At 50.7% G+C, this 21,103-nt stretch overlaps 7 protein-coding genes across 7 annotated transcripts; 4 read left to right on the forward strand and 3 right to left on the reverse strand.

Annotated features, from left to right (window-relative positions):
* Nucleotides 1–946: 946 nt before the first annotated feature.
* On the forward strand, nt 947–2,166 carry QC763_117210 (uncharacterized protein). The gene is made up of 3 exons (XM_062908303.1): nt 947–1,495; nt 1,559–1,624; nt 1,697–2,166. The coding sequence occupies exons 1-3, from the start codon at nt 1,463–1,465 to the stop codon at nt 1,874–1,876; spliced, it is 279 nt and encodes a 92-aa protein (XP_062771385.1). The 5' UTR covers nt 947–1,462; the 3' UTR covers nt 1,877–2,166.
* On the reverse strand, nt 2,125–3,276 carry QC763_117220 (uncharacterized protein). The gene is given in 3 exon segments (XM_062908304.1): nt 2,125–2,904; nt 2,984–3,062; nt 3,075–3,276. 2 exon segments carry the CDS (start codon nt 3,030–3,032, stop codon nt 2,354–2,356), a joined length of 600 nt encoding a protein of 199 aa, XP_062771386.1. The 5' UTR covers nt 3,033–3,062; nt 3,075–3,276; the 3' UTR covers nt 2,125–2,353.
* Nucleotides 3,277–3,611: 335 nt separating this feature from the next.
* On the forward strand, nt 3,612–4,610 carry QC763_117230 (uncharacterized protein; the record flags this gene model as incomplete). Its single annotated transcript, XM_062908305.1, has 1 exon — nt 3,612–4,610. The coding sequence occupies one exon, from the start codon at nt 3,612–3,614 to the stop codon at nt 4,608–4,610; it is 999 nt and encodes a 332-aa protein (XP_062771387.1).
* Nucleotides 4,611–4,747: 137 nt separating this feature from the next.
* On the reverse strand, nt 4,748–6,271 carry HER2 (Trimeric GatFAB AmidoTransferase(AdT) complex subunit; the record flags this gene model as incomplete). The annotated part of the gene is made up of 1 exon (XM_062908306.1): nt 4,748–6,271. The coding sequence occupies one exon, from the start codon at nt 6,269–6,271 to the stop codon at nt 4,748–4,750; it is 1,524 nt and encodes a 507-aa protein (XP_062771388.1).
* A 262-nt stretch (nt 6,272–6,533) lies between these two features.
* Nucleotides 6,534–8,915, forward strand: QC763_117250 (uncharacterized protein). The gene is made up of 2 exons (XM_062908307.1): nt 6,534–6,958; nt 7,043–8,915. The coding sequence occupies exons 1-2, from the start codon at nt 6,911–6,913 to the stop codon at nt 8,126–8,128; spliced, it is 1,134 nt and encodes a 377-aa protein (XP_062771389.1). The 5' UTR covers nt 6,534–6,910; the 3' UTR covers nt 8,129–8,915.
* A 2,394-nt stretch (nt 8,916–11,309) lies between these two features.
* QC763_117260 (uncharacterized protein) lies at nt 11,310–15,849 on the reverse strand. Its single transcript, XM_062908308.1, has 10 exons — nt 15,627–15,849; nt 15,421–15,455; nt 15,101–15,185; nt 13,533–14,960; nt 13,327–13,451; nt 12,377–13,273; nt 12,277–12,317; nt 11,981–12,220; nt 11,704–11,925; nt 11,310–11,643 (listed from the first exon to the last, which is right to left on the reverse strand). The coding sequence occupies exons 4-10, from the start codon at nt 14,903–14,905 to the stop codon at nt 11,491–11,493; spliced, it is 3,051 nt and encodes a 1,016-aa protein (XP_062771390.1). The 5' UTR covers nt 14,906–14,960; nt 15,101–15,185; nt 15,421–15,455; nt 15,627–15,849; the 3' UTR covers nt 11,310–11,490.
* Nucleotides 15,850–17,046: 1,197 nt separating this feature from the next.
* On the forward strand, nt 17,047–20,005 carry QC763_117270 (uncharacterized protein). Its single transcript, XM_062908309.1, has 6 exons — nt 17,047–17,813; nt 17,877–18,112; nt 18,201–18,566; nt 18,623–18,880; nt 18,928–19,425; nt 19,488–20,005. Exons 1-6 carry the CDS (start codon nt 17,771–17,773, stop codon nt 19,818–19,820), a joined length of 1,734 nt encoding a protein of 577 aa, XP_062771391.1. The 5' UTR covers nt 17,047–17,770; the 3' UTR covers nt 19,821–20,005.
* The last annotated feature ends 1,098 nt before the right edge of the window (nt 20,006–21,103 follow it).

A 21,103-nucleotide genomic window follows, 5' to 3' on the forward strand; every position in this document is an offset into this window, starting at 1 on the left:
ATATTGTGGGGTATCGGTAACGGGGAGATGCTGAGGAGTGAGAAGCGGGAAAGGGGGTCTCGCGGACAGGGGCATGTGACGATTTCAAATGTGAAATTGACATGTGTCGGGTACGGGAACAACGGGATCTTTTTTTTTTTTTCCCTCTTGCTCTCTAAATTCTCCTACCGAGCGGTGGCGGCAACAAGGAAAAAGGAAGAATGCGCTCGGGCTCTTCACAGACACAGACAACAAGATTTCGGATCGAAGGGAGATCAGGGCCGAGACCTTGTTGGAGGGGGAAAAAAACCCAGGATCTACGCCAGACAGGAACGGGTGGAGGAGTGACTGGGGGAAAGATGAGAGTCGGCTGTCCCCGGTGACATGACCCTTCGGAGCAACTCTGCGAGACATTTCACTGTTCTTTCTTGACTCTATCTGAGCGACGGACGGTGATGATGTGGCCATGGAAAGAAAAAAAATCCCGACAGCCTGGTTTTGGTGGGATTTGGGGCGGTGGAGAGCTATCTGCTGTGCGACTCGAACTGCAAAAACCCTTATGAGAATCCTGGCAGCTGAACCCCCAGATAAACAGTTTGAGGTCATTCTCTCCATCATCTGCGGGGAGAATGAGAGAAAAGAGAAGGTTTCTGCGCTCATCATGTATCATCTAGAATGCAGGAACAAGGGTGTGTGTATAGGTGGTGTGTCGCTAAGATGGGCGTGTGTATGTGTGGGTAGGATTCGGACCCGCGTACTGCGTCCAACAAGTTAGACAACTTTGGCATTTTTGTCGAGTGTGGTGGTCCAATCAGAAGGACAGGATTGGTGGTTCAAGACAGATTTCTCATATGACTTCTTTTTTCCTTTCCGTCTGATCTAACGTCGTGGTAGATCTCCGCAAACCAAGCAGCCTGGCGGATCTGACGGGTGGACGGATGAAGCTTATCTCAACTTGGAAAGGAATGAAAAACCTGACGGGGAACAATGAGCTAACGGCCCGGCCGCTTGGACAACCGCTCAGTCTAGCCCCGACTGGGGGCAAGGGGGGGACAAGGCCATCAGGTTCCTGTCTTGTCTCTTTTCTTACCCTCTCTTTCAGTCGTCCGAGATGACTGATTGATAGCTACCCGGATCTAAGTACATGGATACAACATGATGGGAGAGGCTAAGACAAGCTATGCATTTCTGGGTCTGGGTGACCGACTGATGGTGATGTATTAATATCCCTCTGACGTCTCCCTCACATGCTTGCTTGCCCTCGGCCGTTCTTTTTTCTCTTATTATTTACTACGTGGACCATTACTTTTTGTGCTCCTACCCACTGCACATCGTCGTCATAAGCTGTCATAATTAATGCATCTCGACGACCGCTCTCATACGGTCTGATATCAGTTGTTACTACCACCAGCAGCTACCTCCACAACCACTCTGTCTACGAGATATCGGTATTTGTGTCCATCTACCTACTCCGACCGCCAAAATGAACGCCTGCCCATGTGCAAACTATTACAATGTATGCTTTCGCTATCATCGCCTGAATCTTGGTGACGGATACTAACGGCTCTGACTTACATAGAGACCCAACCCGAACCGTTGCACAAATTACGTATCCAAGTTCGGCGAGCGGTGTAAGCTCTGCGTCGTGAGTCATATCCCCATTCCTCTCGGAATTTGTCAAATGTGCAATTTCTAATCAGCTCTCACAAATTCTCAGACAGTCAAGGACGGCCAGTCAATGACGCGAGGCTTGCTGCCCGAGGATGAGCTGTGGATGACTGCCACACCGGGGTACAATGACCAAGCTTATGGCAGCGGCGGTCAGGGATCCAAGAGTGGCAACAAGAAATCTGGGAGCAGCAGTGGCGGGTACATATCCTCGTGGTTGAGGAAGTGACTGAGGAAGATGAAGTGACTTTTGGCTTTTGTCGGAATATTGGTGCTGGAAACCATGGCGCATAGGAAAACCTTACTATAGGCTGGAGTTCACGGGGAAGGGATACTGGAGTCTTGGAGTTGTACTTTGCTTTCGTGATGGGATGGGAAAAGGCACAGACTGAATTTGGGGATTTTGGCAACTTGGGTGGAAGGGGCATTCAACTGGAACGATACCAAATATACTATAGACGGGGTAGGAACAATCAACACAGGACTTTATCATATATAATAACAGTTCATCAAGCATCAAAGCTGTGCTCCCTCTTTACAATCCAAAAGTGATACCCCCATGCGCCGCCCCGTACCTAACTCAAAAAAAAAAATGATCATATCTCATACTCAAAAGAAATGGTGGGCTTTTTTTTTTTCATCACACGCGTGAAGTTGGACCCCCCGGCCCTACCCAGCCTCAGTTCCCGCCAGCACGCCCAGACAATCAGTACAACCTCCTCTGATACCACCCCCTTTCTTCACCTTGCGCCAGTCTCATCAGCTCCTCCTTGATCCTCTTCCGTCTCTCTGCTCTGCTGATTGGTTTCTGTGGCCCTTCCTCCCCGTCTTCCCCTTCTTGCTCACCATCGTCTCCTTCTGTCTTCTTCTCAGCCTTCTTACTAGTCCTCATCCACCCAAGCAGGCCCCCCTCCTTCTTTTCCTTCTCCTCCACCTGCTTCTTCTCAGCCAGCACCTCCTCCTCAGTGGGAACAGTAGGAACAACAGAGATCACCACCTCCCTCTCCCGTTCCAGCTCCTTTTCCTTCTCCTCCTCCAACAAGATTTCTTTCAGTGGTCTCGGCGGGCGGGAGATATTCTCATCCTCGATGATCACTATCGTCCCATCCTCGAGCTCAGTGGTCGATTGCTTGAACCGATCAGGGAGGAAGATTTTGGGGGAGGGTTTAGGGCGGTTGATGCTCGCTCTAATTTCGCGGAGGGTGCGTTGTTGGATTGTGTACCCTGACAGGAAGAGAGCTAAAGTGAAGAAGAATACTATTTTGCGGAGGGGGTGGGTGGGTGGAATGTTAGTGACATGGAACATGGGACACGGGAAGGACGGGTAGGTGCATACCGACGCCGGAGGAGACGGCTATGGAGACTTGGCTGGAGGTGAGGAGCATTGTTTTTTTTTTGTGTGTGTTTTATTGTGTGTGTGTGGATATGTGTGTGTATGTGTGTGTATGTCGTCTGTCCCTCGTTGCTCGTGTGTGCGTGTGTGCTTGTGGTTCCCGAGAGGGTGAGGTATATATATATATATATTTATATGTATGTATGTATCAATAGAGGATGTTGTTGCTACAACAGCTCAACAGAGAAGTCATCCATGGTTTGTTGAAGAGAGAGTGGTCACACTTGGATTTTGTACCCACCCACGCCAACCTTGGCTTGCGCCTCCAACCAAAGAGCGAGGCAGCGGCGTGCCTTGGAACACCCCCGGCCTCAAACACCACGAACCGCGGTTGGACGGGCAACAATCGGTTATCAGCTGTGTCTTGATCGACGCCGCCGCGCCGCGCGCGCCAAGCAAAAGCTGGGGGAAGCTCTACTTCTTCTTGGCACCCTCTTTCCCCAAAGCCCCACATAAATTTCAATGTGGGGCACCATCTTTCGCGGCGCGCTCTGCGTCCTTCTCCAACAAATGTTCGCGATTCAAACATCCCAATCCCCATCCCCCCTCAAGCCGACCACACACAATCACAATGACCGACCGCAAACCCAAAACTTCTGAATTCCACCGCGCCGACGAACGCCGCTTTCTCGACGAGCGCGGCTCCTCGGGTCCCCTAGCCCCCAACGGCCTCAACCCAGCCACCATCCTCGAAAAAGCCGTCCGCGAGCGCATAGTCGATTCCTACTTTTACAAAGAGCAATGTTACGCCATCAACGAAGCGGACATTGTTGACAGGGTGGTCGAGCACGTCGACCACATTGGCGGCGTAACCGGGACGGTCCAAAAGCCCACGCCGTTCCTCTGTCTTGCCTTTAAACTCCTGCAGCTTGCACCAAACGATGATATCTTGAACGAATATCTCAATTTCGGGGGTGAGAAGTTCAAGTATCTGAGGGCGTTGGCGGTGTTTTATATTAGGTTGACGAGGCAGGACAAGGATGTTTATACGAGGCTGGAGCCGTTCTTGGAGGACAGGAGGAAGTTGAGGAGGAAGGGGAGGAACGGGGTTAGTTTGACGTACATGGATGAGTTTGTGGATGATTTGCTGGTCAAGGACAGGGTGTGTGCGACGAGTTTGTGGAAGATGAGGAGGAGGGATGTGTTGGAGGATTTGGAGCTGTTGGAGCCGAGGGTTAGTCCGTTGGGGAGTTTGGAGGATTTGCTTGAGGAGGAGGAGGAGGATGAGGAGATGAAGGATGGGGGAGAGGATAAAAATGGGAGGGGTGGGAGTGGGGGTGAGAGGTCGAGGTCGAGATCAGTGGACAGGCGGGATTCAAGGTCGAGATCAAGGGACAGGCGGGATTCAAGGTCGAGGTCATATTCGAGGTCTAGGTCGATAACGAGATCGAGATCGAGATCAAGGTCAAGGTCAAGGTCTAGGTCTGGGAGGTATAGGTCACGGTCCAGGTCGGGATCGAGGCACAGGTCGCCATCACGCTCGAGGTCGAGGGGAGAGCGGTCAGATCACGACAGGATGGATATTGACAGGTCTGACAAGGACCGTGAGGAGGGCGAGGCAAGTCCTTGAACTCTGGAATCAAGGCAGGGGTGGAAAGGTATCAGGGTGGGTATCTTGAGGGTCTAAGGGACCGATCTGCATCTAGGCACAAACAACATGCATACCTGTACAATAATACCTTAAATCACATATTCGTACAAAGTGCCTTATGTTCTGACCTCCTTGGCCACAGCATCCGCAACATCCAGCAGCCTTGCATCGTCCCAGTACTGCCCGATCAACTGCAGTCCTGCTGCTCCTTCGGTCACCACCTTCATCGGCACGCTAATCGCTGGCAGGCCCGCCAAGCTGGCCGGCACAGTAAACACATCATTCATATACGCATCCACCGGCTGCTGCTCCATCACCCCCTTCAGCTTAGGAGCCAATGTCGGCGCTGTAGGACACAGCAGAAAGTCCACCTCCTCCGGTCCCCATTTGTCCTCCATCTCCACCTCCTCAGGCAGATCACTCAGCTCGAACGTCTCCCTCTCTTGCAGCGGGTTCTCCAGCGCAAAAACCCTGTTGAAATCCCTCCTCACCAGTCTCCGCACTCGTTGCGCCTTTATAAAGTAGTTGTCCATCGCCTCTGAACTGAGGGTATATGAGCCCAGCAAGATCCGCCTCTTGACCTCCTCACCGAAACCCTTTCCTCTTGTCGAGGCGTAGAGAACACCTCCGGCTGATGCATCGCTTGCTCCCTCAGCGTCCCTCGCTCCATAGCGTACCCCGTCGTATTTTGCCAGGTTGGAAGACGCCTCGGCCGGAGCAATGACGTAGTACGCCGCGAGGGCATGTTTAGTTGTCGGCAGCGACACTGGTACGATCCTAGCACCGGCATCTTGTAACCTCTTCGCAGCGGCAGCCCAGGCATCTCGGATCTTGGGGTCCAGCTCGGCGATGTTGTACTCGAGTGGGATACCAAATTTCAGCCCTTCCAACTCTGTAGTTTGACCTTGTGGGCTGCGATACCCCCTTCGCTGAGCAGCGCATCTTTTCCTGGCCGCCGCAGTCAAACTCGTCGGATCATTGCTGTCGTGTTCCTTCCACAGCCCTCGCTCTCCAATAATCAACTCCTTTAGTGGGCTGATCTGCTTGCTGAGAAAACCCACTGTGTCTAGGCTATTGGCGTAAGGAATGACTCCATAGCGTGAGATCATTCCGTAGGAGGGTTTATACCCGATGACACCGGTGTATGCCGCTGGTAGTCTTACCGATCCACCCGTGTCTGTCCCGAGAGCAAGTTCTACCTCCCCGTTGGCTACTGCTACGGCGCTGCCTCCTGAGCTGCCGCCTGCTGATGTTTCTGGGGGGGTGTCTTGCGATACTGGACCATAGTGGGAGTATATCGAGTGGCTTCCCATGCCGAACTCATCGAGGTTAGTCTTGCCTGTAATCACTGCACCGCGAGCGCGGAGCTGGGTAATGATTGTGGCTTCGATGGGGGAGACGTAAGATTTGGAGAGGATGCCGGAGGCGCATGTTGTTGGGAGGCCTGGGATTGTGGTGGCTATGTTGTCTTTTACGGCGAGAGTGAATTGTTTTGGACTGGGAGAAGAAGACGGAGCCGGTGGGGGTGGTGGTGGTATTGGCTCGGCGGGGTGTGTAATGAAGTGGTTGAGAAGACGACGTTGTGAGGTGAGGCTCACAACGCGCAGCCGGGCACCGCGGAGACCCGACCGGGATAGCATTGGGCTAGCTTTGAATATTACAGCCAACGATTTGTCGACTCCAACTGACTCAAACGGGGGCGTGGTCCGGCATCATTGAAGCTTGTCGTGATCGGGTTGATGCGTTGGTGGTGTTGAAGATTGATAAGATTCATGAGCTCAGATAAGGGTTAGGGTGTGGCCCAAGCTCCTCAATCCTGGCCATCAAAGGTTGCATTTCCACCGGGCATGACGTCGTCACCGAAACCCGATCTTGAGAATGGAGAGCCGCGGGGCGACGGATGAATAATCCACTTGACAGGAAACGGCCAGGAGCTTTCAGTTCAGCCGCTTGATATATCACAAGCCACCAGGCGGTCCCCATGTGAAATTTGAGTTTGTGCCATTCCAAATCGTTTTGAGTGCTGAGGTCATCCCAGCTGCCGAGGTCAATTTCCAAATTCAGGGGACCTTTTGCACCCTTGATCGCATTAACCTCACTCCTGCGATTGCGGCATCCCCGTCGCAATTGTACGCATCGAGACTCTATTGGTAAATATCCGCTTCAAAATTTGAGAAAGCTGTTCTTTGCCGTTCCATGCGCGTGATTTGCAACCGCCAGGCACTCCGTTTGTAGTGAGGCGCAGCTTTGTTCACACCACCTCCCAATTACTAAGTGCCATGCCAAGAATCGTCCCATCACCATTGCGCTTTCTCAAATACGGCCTTGTAAGTGACGATGTCATACCATATAAGAGTGGAAACACATCATCTGTTCTCTTGGGCTCATTAATTGACTTCTCGTTTTCTCAGCCAAAACAACCTTACCATCACCAGCAACCACTTAGAGCTTTATTCAGACCAACCCACCAATACCAATCTCTCAGACATCAGTCTCAAGGCCCGCGCCAGTCTCGCGCCGGTTACAACTACAACTACGACCACAACTCTTACCGTCAATACAGGCCTCCAAATCGCTGGTCTATCAAAAGACATATCGGCAAAGGCTACTTGGAAGCTCTCATCCTCATCTTCTTCCTCTACAAGTACAAGTACCCCAAAGCAATCATGTCCTCCTCCCTCATTCCCGACAACCCCGACGAGGTAATGGTCATCCGCGACCTCACCCCCAACGTCGCCATCTTTTCTGTACCCTTCTCCCGTTTTGGTAAAATCCCCATCGGCGGCCGCGGCACCGCTGTCCGCCTCACCTCTGGCTCCATCGCAGTCTTCTCCCCCGTCGCGCTGACGGAAGCCACCAAAGCCAAGATCGCTTCCTGGGGAGGTCAAGTCAAGTACCTGGTCGCGACGGACATTGAACACCACATCTTCCTCTCGGAATGGAAAAAAGCCTACCCCGCTGCGAAATTAATCGGCCCAGAAGGTCTCCCCGAAAAGCGCCTCAAGGTGAAGAACGACCCTAAAATCGGCCACGAACCGTTTGATGTTGTCATTGGCAAAAACACACCCAGGCCGTACTCGGTAGATGCCGAGTTCGACAAAGACTTCGAGGTGGAGTATATCGCCTCCCACCCCAACAAGGAAGTGGTGTTCTTGTATAAACCGGACAAGGTGCTCATCGAGGCGGATTTGTTGTTTAATTTGCCTGCGACGGAGCAGTACTCCAAGGTACCGGAGGAAAAGAAGCCGAAGCCGGGATTGTTGGGGGGATGGTTTATGGGGATGAACAGTACGGAGGGAGAGGCGAAGGGGATGAAGAGGTTTTTGTGGTGGGTTGTGAGCAGGGCGGATAGGGAGGGGTTCAATGAGATTGTGGGGAGGATGTATAGGGATTGGGATTTTGAGGTGATTGTGCCCTGTCATGGGGAGGTTATTGAAAAGGGGGCGAAGGAGGTCTGGGGGAGGGTGTTTGAGTGGCATTTGGAGGGGAAGAAGTGAGTGCTTTTCTTGCTGTCTTTTGGTAAATAGTGGTTGTTAATATGGAGGGGTTTTTCTTTGCAGGGGGTCATGTTTGTAAGATAGGTGGCTAATGGCCGTGATTAGGAAGAGCCTTTTGTGTTTTTGATGGGATAATGGGCGATTGATTGTTTGTTAACACACCTGGAATTGGGCATTTAATGGGAATGCTGTGTGGTTGCGAAACCTCGACATTGGGCAAGTGTGACAATCCGTCTTTGAGGATATGTTGGCTAGTGAGTTGATCGTCTGAGACATTGATGCAGGTACCGTCATCTTGCCACTCGGGTGTTGTACCCTGACTGGTGACATATCAGATCTCAAAAATACAGCGGCAACTAAAGCATCATTGATAGGCTTGGGCTTACCAGGCTACGAAAAAGGGTTGGCTGATGTCAGGCTTGGTTTTCGCGGTTCTGTCCTTGTTGTGGACTTTCTGGATCACTGTTGCAGTTGTTGTGACAACCTGGCCCATCTGCGGTCTCGCAGTTACTACAGTTTTTGCTGTTGGGCCTAGGGTGGTCCTTATCCATATTGCCGTCGTCCTGGCGATGGCCAGCCCTGCCCCTGACCAGGGCACCCGCTTCTCCGGTTGTCCTGCCGGTCCTGCAGCCAGGACCGGTGTTGGCATTGCTACTGCCACCCTTGCTGCCGTCGCCGCGGCAACTCGCCGTTCCTGGGTTACGCAACCCAATTCTAGCTCCGTAGTCTCCATCACATCTAGTCAACCCGGAACTTCTAGTTAACACGGCATTTCTGGTCAACCCGATATATCTAGTCAACCCCAACACTTGTAGTTAACCTTGCACTTGTAATTGTACCACCCTAGCTATTCGGAGTCTTCTAAAGACCACAACACAACAGAACCTCTACAGTTATTATACATATCGACGCCTTGGACTGCAGACTCGCTTGCCATGTCTTTTAATAAAACCAGACGGAACTGGAAGTAAAGTAGAGTTGCTCACTGCTACTTCCCTTGAAGCTCGGGGCATATCTTATATCCAACACTACTAGCCTATGATATGGTTGATGGAAGTTAAACACACATCCTCTTGGAACCATGGGACTAAGATACAAGGTCTTTCCGTTAAGTCTTGGTTAATTCCGTCTTTGTTAGAGTACTTAACTATGAAGTCTCTAAATCGGATCAACGCCTTCTCTCAACATCCCTGATCTAAGATAGACGAGAAGTTAGAGCAAATAGGGCCTTGTTAGTATTCATTTACACAGCTCTAGCTCCGCTCTACAGATTCTTCCCGATTCATTAGCATTATAGTTATTCTATTAACTAGCACCGTGTATTTACTTTCCATCAGCTCATCAATAAATGTCTCTATAGTTTACAGACAAGAATAAAGCTCAGCAGTGCTCACAAGTGTGAAAGGTACCAACTTGATGGTGTTTGCTAATGCAAAAAGAACTGAAAGCAGCGTTCACACATAATGTCTTCGTGAGAGTAAGATAGGGGATTCTTTGAGGAATATTGTATGTTGAGAGGGCTGTTGTCCTTGGGGGTTCATGAGCATTTGATTGGGATTTTCTTCCTACAATGTCTTCTCTCCTTGTGGAGTGGGATTGATGGGGAACGTTATCTGAAGTTGATGGGTTTATTGAGACGTTGGCGACACGAGTAAGGGGTTGATTGATAATAGGACTTAAGCCGATGGCACCAAAATTATAAGGTCAGCAGTGCTCACGAGGATAAAATCCAGCATCCACCCGCATTCAGACATCAATATAGCATGTATTTATCAATATTAGTGGCAGGTGCAATGGGCCTACAGTTCATGCTTTAAATTTGGAGTTCCTGGTGGCAGCTCATAGCTCATAGAAAACAACCAAGATTTCCCCTTTAATTTGATGATTTGCTGCTACATACCTTGCGACATGAATCCATCCAACTGACCTGCAATATAGTCCGGGAGCATGGACACATATATGTCTTTATTGTTTCTGACAAAAGTGTTTATCAGCATTTGCACATACCTAAAATTAAACCTCAACAGCGCTTACAAACAAATATCTTTATCGTTTAAAATCAAAAGAAATGAAACTCAGCAGCACTCACACACAAATATCTTCATCGTTTATAAACGAAAAAAATGAAATTTAGCAGTGCTCACAAGTGCAAAATGCATAATCCAAGAGTGCTTACACATAAATGAATGTCTTAAATCGTTTAAAAGCAAAGAACAAAATACTACTCACCAGCACTCACACACAAACATCTTCTCCGTCTACAACCAACAAAATAAAACTTAGCAGCGCTCACAAGTGTAAAGTTTAGAATCCAGCAGCGTTTACATATGATGTCTCGATCGTTTGAAAACGAAGAATAGCGCTCACAAGTGCAAAACGCATGTTTAGGCAGCGTTTACAAATGATGTCTTAGTCGTTTAAAAACGCAAAAACAAAAACTCAGCAGCTTTCACAAACGATCTCTCATGATAAAGCTTGGATGACGATTGTTCAAACATATTTACCTTTAAAAAATCTATGCAAATTCCATGTAGACTTCAGGCAAAAGACTTCAAATGCAGCATTTTTGACCAGTTTGGGGGAGGCGGGGAGGTAATGTAGGGCTTTGCAGGGCTGTGTGAGACCCCTTTTGGCCCCCATGTCAAGCAGGCAAAACTCCATTTTGGTCGACTCTTACAGCCTCAGTTGTGAACATGGCGTGTTTGAAGCTTGGTATTGAGGTTTTTGGGCGTTGAACTGAGGTGGAAGGGCTGTATTTCTGACTGTATGCAATGTTTTAATAGCCTCGAAGAGGTCTACCATATGGGATTTGAGGCTCGGGCAATGCATCATCCCACACAAGAAGGCCTCAAAAGCCACTAAAATGTGGATTTCTATGCATTAATATGCAACGTTATGTTGTTGAAGGACATCCAACTACCTCTTTCTAGCCTCCCCTAAAGCGGAGAAAACAGATTTCTGTGACGTTTTCAGACCTCGGTTGTGGAAATCCTTGGATTTGATGCCTACAATCGACAATAACGCCCACAGCCAAGGATCACAGGTCTCAAACGTAGGACTGGACGTCCAAATAGCTACATCAAGTCACAAAAAGACCTCAAAAAGTCATAGATAAATGTCCGCATGTATTTGAATGTCTACAACGCTATGAATTCCCTCCCCCCCAAAACTCCTCGCCATTTACCCCCTATAAAAACAAAAGCAACATGTCCACAAATATTGCGCCCAAATCGACGTGCAAATTACCCCCTAAGATCTCCACGATATCCTCCGAGGCCTCAGAATGAAACTATTATGCATGGGAAAAACGAAAATTGCACGAGAAAGCCCAAAAGAAAAGGCGACAACAACTTGGAAACGGCTCAGAAGCCGTCGTACTCAAAAGCCGCGGCGTATTCGGGGATGGTGCCCTTCATAAGGGCGTCATCTCTGTCCGCCTGAAGCTCCATCTTCTCCGGGTCGATGAAACGGGCGGTCAGAGCGAACCGTCGCTTTCCCTCGGGGGTGACGGCGTGCTGCAAGGCTGAGTGTTAGAGATAGGTACACAAGTTGCGGTCAGGGAAGGAAGAGCGCACCTCATACAGCTTCTGGATGGTGCACCCAGCCATCACCATCATATCACCGTGCTTCATCTCCACCTCCAGAATATCCTTGTGGTTTTTCTTCCCACCGGTTTTGGTGAAACCATTGGTTCCGAAACCCTTGTTTCGCTTGGGGCGAAACCTCATCGTGCACGGCGACCCAAGTGATAGAGCGGCGACAACAGGGCCAAGCTCCTTTTCACCATCATCATGATACTGTGCAATGATAGGTTAGTACACTACAGTAACGTCGCCAGCAGCGATAACATACATTAATCTTATCATCCTCCATATAGCCCAGGGCGAGCAGCTCATTGAAGCTTTGGCTATGAGCGTCAAGCTTGGTGATGGAATTATCACCAATCTCATGATCAGCCGGGAAGTTTGCCGTGGCAGAAGACACGGCAACATTCTTGGCCCAGTCAAGACGCTTGAGAGCCTTGAGAATGGCAGCGGGGGCCTCGGCGAAGCCCTTGGACTGTACCGAGACTCCAAACTTGTAGCGGGCACCCTTGGAAATCATTGTGAGTTTGATACCCAACAATCTGACATAAGTGTTGGACTTACAAAGTTTTGCTGGAAGTGGCGGGTCAAACCTTCAAGCTTGTCTGGAAGAGGATCAGTATGATCTCCCTACTGGAAACGACATGGAATGAGTATGACTTACGACCAGCGACGGCAGCGGGGTTCCTCTTCAAACCAATATCCTCCACCTCCAAAGACCTGAATAGCTCATCTGGGCCACCAGGCCTGGCATTGATGACCTCATTCGACTGAAAAATTGTGAAGGAGCCAATAATACGTTCCTGGGCGTCGGTCAGGAAGAACTGACGAACGTTATAGCCTCCAAGGCCCATAACAGATGATCGAATGGCATATTTCTCAAGCCAGATGGTGGTGAGGGCATCGTTGGCTTGATGGCGTGATCTTCTGGACGCCATCTGCTTTGTGAAGGCCTCAACCTCAGCCTCAAGCTCTGCCTGAGGGAATGGAGTCATGGGGGCTGCCTTCTTGAACCCGCACCCTGGGATCTCGCACTGCAGCCAGTTCCAGTACCGACGTCTGCAGGCATGATGGCACTGGGGGCAGACAAACCCTCCGCGAAGACCCAGCTCTGTGCCGTGGTGCTGAGAATTGACGGCGGGCAACTCGGGCATGAGCGAGGGAATGGTTCCCGTGAAAGGCTGGCGCTCGTCAAGAAAGGCTTGGCTGTAGGCCAGAGCATCGAGGTCGACCAGTTGGCCGGGCAACATCCGATAGTACATGTTGCAGCCGTATTGGAGGCAGAACCATCCAATGGTAAAAATTTGTTTACTCTCCTGGTGACAGGAAGAGCAAACTCTCATGGGACAAGTGACCGGAGTCACGATCTCCTCCTGCCCAGCAGGAATCCACCAAGACGGCGTGAAGGGGTTGGCTTTTTCGAACCGAATACGCCAGACTGAAAAGATCCTCTGAGTCTCAGGGTTTCTCAGAATTTCTTTCCACATGTATGTGATGTGGAACCAGTCGAGAACAGCGTAAGGGGCAGGCGGCTGGCAAGGGTAAAGCGGATGATTCTCACCTTCAAAGTGGGTTAGCATGCTCTGGTTCATGGAAAACCTGAATTTCACTCACCCGCAATGATAGCAATCAAAGTACGTTGCTCGTAAGCGTTCTTGATGGATCGAACGTTGGTGGCGTTGTCATCGGCGTCGCGACCACGAACCATTACGCTTCCTTCTCTCACTCGGCCACCCCCACTGTACCTAAGTTAGCAGCCATAGTAAACACTACAAGGGACTACGGACCCAAAGAAGGTGGATGAGGATGAGAGTACTTACACAGTCGAAATGACAACGCTTTGGTCGAAGACATCGCCCTTTTCGACCTCCAAGTCAATCAGAAATCCCTTGGCAAGCAGACCGATGTTGTAGAGACTGCTCTTGTAGGACTTGTAGTAAGGGAGGGCCTCGCATAACCCCCCGCGGAACCTCGAGTGAATTGGAGGCGGGCCACGAGGGGCAGGCCTGGCAACAGGGACACGAGGGGCGAGCTTGACAACAGGGGCAGTCTCTTCATCCTTGTCGGCGACAGGCGCGATAGCCAGGTCAATCTTGATGTTGGCGGCCTGGGGGATGATGTCGTCAATGTATGGGTACTGAGCCACGTCCAAGATAGGACTGTAAGGGTCAATCGCGGGTAGGCCGACCACGGGAGAGCCCACCGCAGGACGACTGGCGACAAATGGGTAGACACTCGAGTCCCAAATTGGGATCTGAGAAGCCAGAGCACCACTGTTGTGGTTGTAAAAAGACAGCGGCTGTCCGGCCTGATGGGCGAGCTCGGGATGGACGAAAGGGTCGACCATCGGAGGGTTAACCAATGGAGAGTTGGCCGCGAGAAGGTTGACCACGGGCGGGATAGCGACAAAGGGGTAGGCGGCGGGATGATAGTTTTGGGTGTGAGGGTTGTACCAGTTCTGGTCAAACACCGGTTCATTCATAAAAAATTGCTGGTGGGCCAAGAAGGGGTCGACGGCACCATGGTGAGTTGCGGCTTGATGGTTAACGATGGCCCTCAGGTTAAACATGATCTTTTCAACGTAGTATTCCGAGGGCACATTGGCCAGCTGCATGTCCATTACGTCTGCTTGCATGTGGAACGGAATGACGGACTTGGCCTCGTGGTTTTCGGCTGCAGCTGGGTAGAGAGGCACGTTTTCGCGCCCCAGGTTGGGGTCAATGTTATTCTCGACATTGGCGCCACACTCGGCATTGACGAGAAAGTCAGCGTTCATGTCATTCCTGACGACAATCTCATGCTCGGCGTCAACTTCGTGTTCGGCATCAATTCCGTGCTCGGCATCGATGTCAGTCTCAGCCTCGTCATCGACATCCTTGGAGTGAATCTCGGAAAATTCCCGAGTCCGCAAGCGCTTGCTGATAGATTTGGTAACCGCACGCGAATCCTCAAACTCGGGAGTGTCTTCCCGGGACCGCTTGTTGGCCCGCGGGAAGTCGTCAAAGGCACCAAACCCCTGAATAATGCTCGTCAACTTCTCTGTGGCTCGCAAGGCAGCCTGGCGCTTGGGCCTGCCAGAGACAGGCATGACAGGAGACGAGGGAGCTGAGCTCAGGGGCGAGGAGACGCCGGAAAAGACACCGTCAGCCTCAACGGAGCTTGTGCCAGTCACCTCGGTGGTCATGTCAGACATCGCTGTCAGATGTGTGCAGGTCAGCTCTGCGAGGTCGGCGAAGTAGGTAATTGGGCTGGATGGAGGTTAGTATATAGACTCGAACAAAAAAGGGGAGCCAATGAGAGGAAATTCAGGTGCTCGCAGGCATCGCGATGAACCAAAAAAACACTCTCCGTTGACGTCCCCAATGTGAAAAGAAGAACCAAGACTTGCCTTGTGAGCCCTATCGCGGGTTAAGAATAGGGAATAAGACTGATTGCTGGGCAGTCGGGGCTTGATGGCTGTTTGTCTCTTGCTTCTGCTGGCTCTTGTCAAAACAGACTCTGAACAGTACCAATCATTTGGCAAAGCAGAAAAAAAAAACTGAGACTTTCGCAAGATTTTGAACCGCTCCACGCAGGGAGAAAATCCTGAGTGGTCATGTAGTTGCTCTGCCCATCTCTGGCCATTTCTCATTGGCTGAGGTCTTTGAGATGATATTGGGATGGTATAGAAGGTGGAATGAGGAGTTTTCTCGAAGCAAAATGACTTACCGCAAGGTCCGATTGGGCTGGGAGGATCTGGGGAACTGTAAGGTTGCGCCGTGTTAGCCGCCAAGATCAACTGTGGCTTAAATACTGTTGTGCAGAGGGTACCATTCACAGAAGTCAAAATGAACCGTCGAAGACATTTTGAATTCACGATTCTTTGTGACGACGCGCGCGATAATCGTGGAGGAGTGTAGGGGAATTCAACTTACTCGACATTCACGAACGGTGCTCGCAAGCGAGCAGGCGGAGGTGGGAGGGTACGGTGGTGTTTAGGAGAAGAAGTAGAAAGGGAAAGGAAAAGGAATCAAATAGGTTGGGGAGGGTAGAGGAGCAGGGAGGTGGTCCAGGCCCCAGGTCCCAGGCACCACTCGTGCCTTCCGTCTTCACTAGCAGATAACAATGAAGAAAAACTCTTCGAGCCTCGTGGATAGCTGTGGGAGGTGGGAGGGAAGGAGGAAGGACTCTGGTACCATGTAGACTAAGGGCTGGGGCCTGGCTATCTATCCTATGGACGGCTGAGGCAAGGTTTGCTCTTGCTATTCGTCCCATCCTGAGTATTACAGGACAGCAAATCTCTTCAGCAGATATGTCTATCTCGGACGCGTCTTAGAGACTCAGAAGATTAGACGAGATGATACTGGTGCTGTGATGTGTTGTTTGAAAGTGAATAATAATGACGAAGGTTGCTTGTAAATATATTGGTTTAGCCGATCTCTGTTTGATTACTTTGAACATATTGAGTCAGTTTCCTCATCAATCACCCCCCAAAGTGTCTCCAGGCCAAGTACTCCTGCGTCCTCTTTGATAGTCTTGAGTCTATGGAGACACGCAAGAAGTCGAGCATAGGATCACCCGTCCTCTACGCGCAGGGAAAGAGGTGGGTTCTTCCCAAGGTATTTGAATTGTGTGCACTGTGCCATGATCGCCGACAAAGGACCGACCCCTTCCCCTGAACAGGGAGCAAGAGCGACTGGGCTCAACGGCACCGAATTACGTCATTCCGCTCCTTACTTCGCCAGGCAGCCACGGATTGCAATGCGCTTTTGAAAATCGAGTCAAGTCCCAGAATCATTCACCTATATCTATATTATTGTCTCTTTTCAGCTAGGTGCTGTGAGAAGACAAAAGATAATGGAGGGAGTATGCGAGAGGAACGGACTGCCTACATTGTAGGTGTTGTCTGCTCTGTGAGACATGACCAGAGCGGAGTTTCAGGCACATGGAAGCCTCGTGTGAGAGGAGTCGTCTGAAACCGTAGCCCTGTAGGACTTGAGGCTCTGCGGGAGATCGAAACCAAGCTTTTTCATATCTTGGATCATCCGATGTGGAAGGAGAGATGGAGCCCTTCTACCAACTCACCTCATATGTGAAGTTTGCCCTCTTGGTGAGAGCATACCAACAACTCACTTGTTATCTTCTTTCAAAACGGTAAAGCTTGAGAATCGGCCCAGTTCCCACCAGCTCAACTCTCTACCTGGTTTTAAACCCAATCAGAGAACCACAATAGTCATGAAGAGGTGACGAAGGCGGGCAATTGTTTGTGAATTGTACCTGCCTGGCAAGTTTTTTCCCCCAAACAAAGCGGCGATGACGTATGTTGAGAGAAATTAGGATTACGGCGACGGAAGGAACGGACTGAGGTGGCACCATTGGGGCATCTTGTGGATTCGAACACGTAGATTGGCCATCTCACTCCCACATAGTTTTGTATGTACTTCTGAATTGCCCAATAGCAAACCTATTGTTCCTGAAAACGTCATCCAAGTGCCACAGAACACCGGCAATGACTCGATGTTAGCCAAATGCCTTCCGAAAGACCTGATAACCGAGGGGAGACCGGAAGTTGAGCAGTTGGTGGAACTGGCTCGTGCATGTCTCGCGGTCAGCTACCCCGCATGTCAAACAGCGCTAGAAGGGGGGTTTACCGAGGAGCTTGGGGCAAATGCGGGGGAGACTGCGGGGAAGCCTTGCAAGCGAGCAAGCGTTGGTGGGAATGGAAGCGCCAAGTCCTCAATCATGGGGAAAGTGGGCCAGAAACGGGATCGTGAACGGTTCGGGGATCCTTGTCAACTGTGTCCAAGACGGTGTAGAAGGGATCGAGGATGGCTGGGTCGTCGCCTTGTCTCAGCATTCGCATGTTATCACAGCATTGCGTGCTGTCAAAAACCTCCTCTCCTTTTCTTTTACCTCACCGACTGTGCTACGCTGAAAACCGGTTTCGTTGACGCCGAGTGGTTGAGACAGCACCACTGATCAAACACTGTTGTATCAAGAACAACATTCCCAGCCAACAGGTTCGGCTGTGCCAGTTTAACAACTAAACACACTACAACCGTGACAAAACTGCGTCAAGATGGTCTTTTACCCCCCTCCTTGGGTCCCGAAGCTCCCATTCGGTGAGGCTTACCCCAGAATCCGGTTGAGATGTAGGCAAACATGGCTAACTGGTTCATACACAGACCCCCCTGATTCGATTACCATTGGAGAGTTTATGAAGAATGAGATCTACGGTCGTCGCCCAATTGCAAAGAGCCGGAATCCCTTCACCTGCGGCTTGACAGGCAAGACATATGGTGTAACCGAGCAGCACAACCGCACCGAGCTTCTCGCGAGGGCCTTGTCTAAGGTTATGGGCTGGGAGCCAAATGTTGATTCGCCGTGGGACAAGGTCATTGCTGTTTTCTCTGTCAATACTGTAAGTAAACGAACAAAAGGAGGTCAGGGTGCAGAATCAGTGGTGCGCGCCGAGCTTTTCGCTGACTTATCGCGTGCGTCGCCGACAGATTGACTACCTGTCTGTGCTTCATTCAGTCCACCGACTGTCCGGTATCGCTACACCTGCCAATGTCGCCTACTCAGCCGGAGAGCTTGAGCACCAGCTTCGTTCTTCAGGAGCCAAGGCACTGTTCACCTGTGTGCCAGTTTTGGAGACGGCCTTGACGGCTGCAAAGGCGGTAGGGATTCCAGATGACAAGATCTTTATCATGGATGCGCCAGTGCATTCAAAGAAACTCCCCTACAAGACTGTGGATGACTTGATTCAACTGGGTCAGTCCGTACCTGAACTCGAGCCTCTGAAATGGGTTAAGGGTCAGGGTGAGAGACAAGTGGCATTTTTATGCTACTCCAGTGGTACTTCTGGTCTGCCAGTAAGTCGAAACAGTTGAGTCTTGGTTGGATATGGGTTCAGCTAACTGGGGGCCAGAAAGCTGTCATGATCTCGCACAAGAACGTTATTGCGAACACCATGCAATTTTGCATCTACGACTCAGTCTCAAGAGAAAAGTTTGGGGTGGAAACACAAACGGCTTTGGGATTGCTGCCATTCAGCCATATTTATGGGCTGGTGGTCATCGCTCATTCTTCAGTTTGGAGAGGCGATGGCGTCATTGTCCTCCCCAAGTTTGATTTAACAGAGTATCTCCAGGCCATTGAAAGGTTCAAGATCAACTATCTTCCTTTGGTGAGTGTGCTTTTCGCTTCGTTTTCGGCATCTGTTAACAAACGTAGGTTCCTCCAATCGTCATCCGTATGTTGAGTAGCAGAGACATCCTCAAGAAATATGACCTGAGCAGTGTCAGACTTCTTTTTACCGGAGCAGCGCCTCTTGGAAAGGAGACAGCTGAGGAGCTCCTGAAGATCTATCCAACGTGGCATGTGGGTCAGGGATACGGCATGACTGAATCGGCTACCGTCGTATGCACCACCAGCGAACACGATATCCACCAAGGCACATCTGGGTCTCTGGTGCCAGGCACACGGGCCAAGATCATTGATCAAGACGGCAAGGAGATCACCGAGTACAACAAGCCGGGGGAGCTTCTGGTTCAGTCACCCTCCATCACTCTCGGATACCTGAACAACGAGAAGGCTACCGCCGAAGCTTATGTCTGGGATGAGGATGGAAGATGGCTGAGGACCGGCGATGAAGTCATTGTCACCAAGGCGCCCAGTGGGTATGAGCACATTACCATTGTGGACCGGCTCAAGGAGTTGATCAAGGTCAAGGTGAGTTCATCATACCCCCTTGAAAATATCGACATTGAAACTCACAACGTTATTCTGAACAGGCCCACCAAGTCGCCCCAGCCGAGCTCGAAGCCCACCTCCTCACTCACCCAGCCGTCGATGACTGCGCGGTCATTGCGGTTCCTGACGAGCGCGACGGCGAAGTACCCAAGGCTTTTGTGGTAACACCGGCGTCCATGGCCGGGCGGAAGGACGAGGACATGGCGGCTGAGATTCTCAAGCATGTCCAGGATCACAAGGCGCACTACAAGTGGCTCAAGGGCGGTATTGAGTTCATCGATGCTATTCCCAAGAGCCCGAGCGGCAAGATCCTGCGTCGCTTGCTTCGGGATAAGGAGAGGGAAGCGAGGAGAGCGGCGGGCGCGAAGCTTTGAGTGGTGTCTGTTTTTGGATATTGAGTATTGTTTTGGAAAGCCATGGTAGTGTTTGCGTGTTGGATAGTAATGGAAGCTAGTATTTCGGAGAATCTTCAACCTGTTAGCCAAATTCTGGAATGCTTGTCGTTCAGAGTGGTTGAGGACTTGATCTCTACCTACAAATCATGTCGCCATCATTCAACGCTGCAGCTGATAAATCTTGCTTGCCGGTAGAGAGAGACTCTGCACAATGACTCCACAGAGCTACAAAAAGGAGATCTGGACGAGAGAGGCATTTCATGTTGAAAAGTTGCAGTTGCTTTACTGGGATTTTTTTACTTTAGGCCAGTTCCCAGAACAGAGCACATTCCATCACCTAAGCACCACTTACACGACGTCTCCACCTTCCCAATTCGACCACTCAATCTCACCTCTCGCCACAGGTACCAGGTATCTTTCGACGACGTCTCGTAAGGTAAGCTATGCAAGTTGACTACCGTCCTCCTCATTAGGACTTGGCTAATGACTGGCTTGGTATGGTTGGTGCAGGAAACATGTTGCACTGCCTCGGGTCCGGTGTGCTTTTTGTCAGACCATTAACAACCGGCCACCCTTGCCCAACCCTCTACGCCAGCCAGCAAGATTCCCAAGTATAAGATTCTTCACCATGCAGCTCCATGTCTACCAGGCACTATTTCAGTCTTGTCAGCATCTGATGGGGTGGATTATCTGACGGGAGAGCAATCAAGCTACACCCCCGAGGCCATGGAGACTTGTTTAGCTACTTCACAGGGTGGGGAGACGGGGTGAGATGCCTCTACAGGGGATTTCCATCGGCCGGCAAAGAACAAGAGTGTGACAGGAGGGATTAGCCGGCGATGCTGCATGAATTCATAAACGATGAAGAGTAGGAACCGGCGACCTCGGCTGGCTACCTCCCCGGCCTCGCCGTTGACTCCCCTTCCGCTTCGGTGGCGAGATCAGCAAGGGGTTCCCCTGTAATAAGCTGGAGGATTTCTCGATTTTCGAAGGGCAAGGCAGTGTCTTGTCATCTGCCATGCCCTTATCACGACAGGGATGAGATGGGGTTTTTGAGGATGGCCATCGGGAATGTGATCTTGACTTGGTGGATAGAGGCCGTCCAAATCACCAGGCAGCTCATAGTCATCAGGAGGTTCACCTCCTAATGTCGTGGAGACGGGGTAGACAAAGGCATCCTTACATTGAAGGAAGGCAAGGAGAGAAAGCAAGCATAGTTGCTTGGAAGGATCAGTCGGTGAGTGAAACCGTCGAAGAGCAGG

This window comes from Podospora pseudopauciseta, chromosome 1, assembly GCF_035222475.1.
Source record: "Podospora pseudopauciseta strain CBS 411.78 chromosome 1, whole genome shotgun sequence".
NCBI classification, from domain to species: Eukaryota; Fungi; Ascomycota; class Sordariomycetes; order Sordariales; family Podosporaceae; genus Podospora; species Podospora pseudopauciseta.

What these genes read in the sequence shown, in the direction of transcription:
- QC763_117220 (XM_062908304.1), bottom strand. Translation starts at nt 3,032, where the DNA reads ATGCTCCTCACCTCCAGCCAAGTCTCCATAGCCGTCTCCTCCGGCGTC. An exon ending in AGCCGTCTCCTCCGGCGTCG is followed by an intron (nt 2,905 to 2,983) that starts GTATGCACCTAC and finishes TCCGCAAAATAG; the next exon opens with TATTCTTCTTCACTTTAGCT.
- QC763_117250 (XM_062908307.1), top strand. Translation starts at nt 6,911, where the DNA reads ATGCCAAGAATCGTCCCATCACCATTGCGCTTTCTCAAATACGGCCTT. An exon ending in GCTTTCTCAAATACGGCCTT is followed by an intron (nt 6,959 to 7,042) that starts GTAAGTGACGAT and finishes TCGTTTTCTCAG; the next exon opens with CCAAAACAACCTTACCATCA.
- QC763_117260 (XM_062908308.1), bottom strand. Translation starts at nt 14,905, where the DNA reads ATGTCTGACATGACCACCGAGGTGACTGGCACAAGCTCCGTTGAGGCT. An exon ending in GCCACTTCCAGCAAAACTTT is followed by an intron (nt 12,221 to 12,276) that starts GTAAGTCCAACA and finishes ATGATTTCCAAG; the next exon opens with GGTGCCCGCTACAAGTTTGG. An exon ending in CCATCCAGAAGCTGTATGAG is followed by an intron (nt 11,644 to 11,703) that starts GTGCGCTCTTCC and finishes TCAGCCTTGCAG; the next exon opens with CACGCCGTCACCCCCGAGGG.
- QC763_117210 (XM_062908303.1), top strand. Translation starts at nt 1,463, where the DNA reads ATGAACGCCTGCCCATGTGCAAACTATTACAAT. An exon ending in CATGTGCAAACTATTACAAT is followed by an intron (nt 1,496 to 1,558) that starts GTATGCTTTCGC and finishes TGACTTACATAG; the next exon opens with AGACCCAACCCGAACCGTTG. An exon ending in AGCGGTGTAAGCTCTGCGTC is followed by an intron (nt 1,625 to 1,696) that starts GTGAGTCATATC and finishes ACAAATTCTCAG; the next exon opens with ACAGTCAAGGACGGCCAGTC.
- QC763_117270 (XM_062908309.1), top strand. Translation starts at nt 17,771, where the DNA reads ATGGTCTTTTACCCCCCTCCTTGGGTCCCGAAGCTCCCATTCG. An exon ending in CTGTTTTCTCTGTCAATACT is followed by an intron (nt 18,113 to 18,200) that starts GTAAGTAAACGA and finishes CGTCGCCGACAG; the next exon opens with ATTGACTACCTGTCTGTGCT. An exon ending in AGGAGTTGATCAAGGTCAAG is followed by an intron (nt 19,426 to 19,487) that starts GTGAGTTCATCA and finishes TATTCTGAACAG; the next exon opens with GCCCACCAAGTCGCCCCAGC.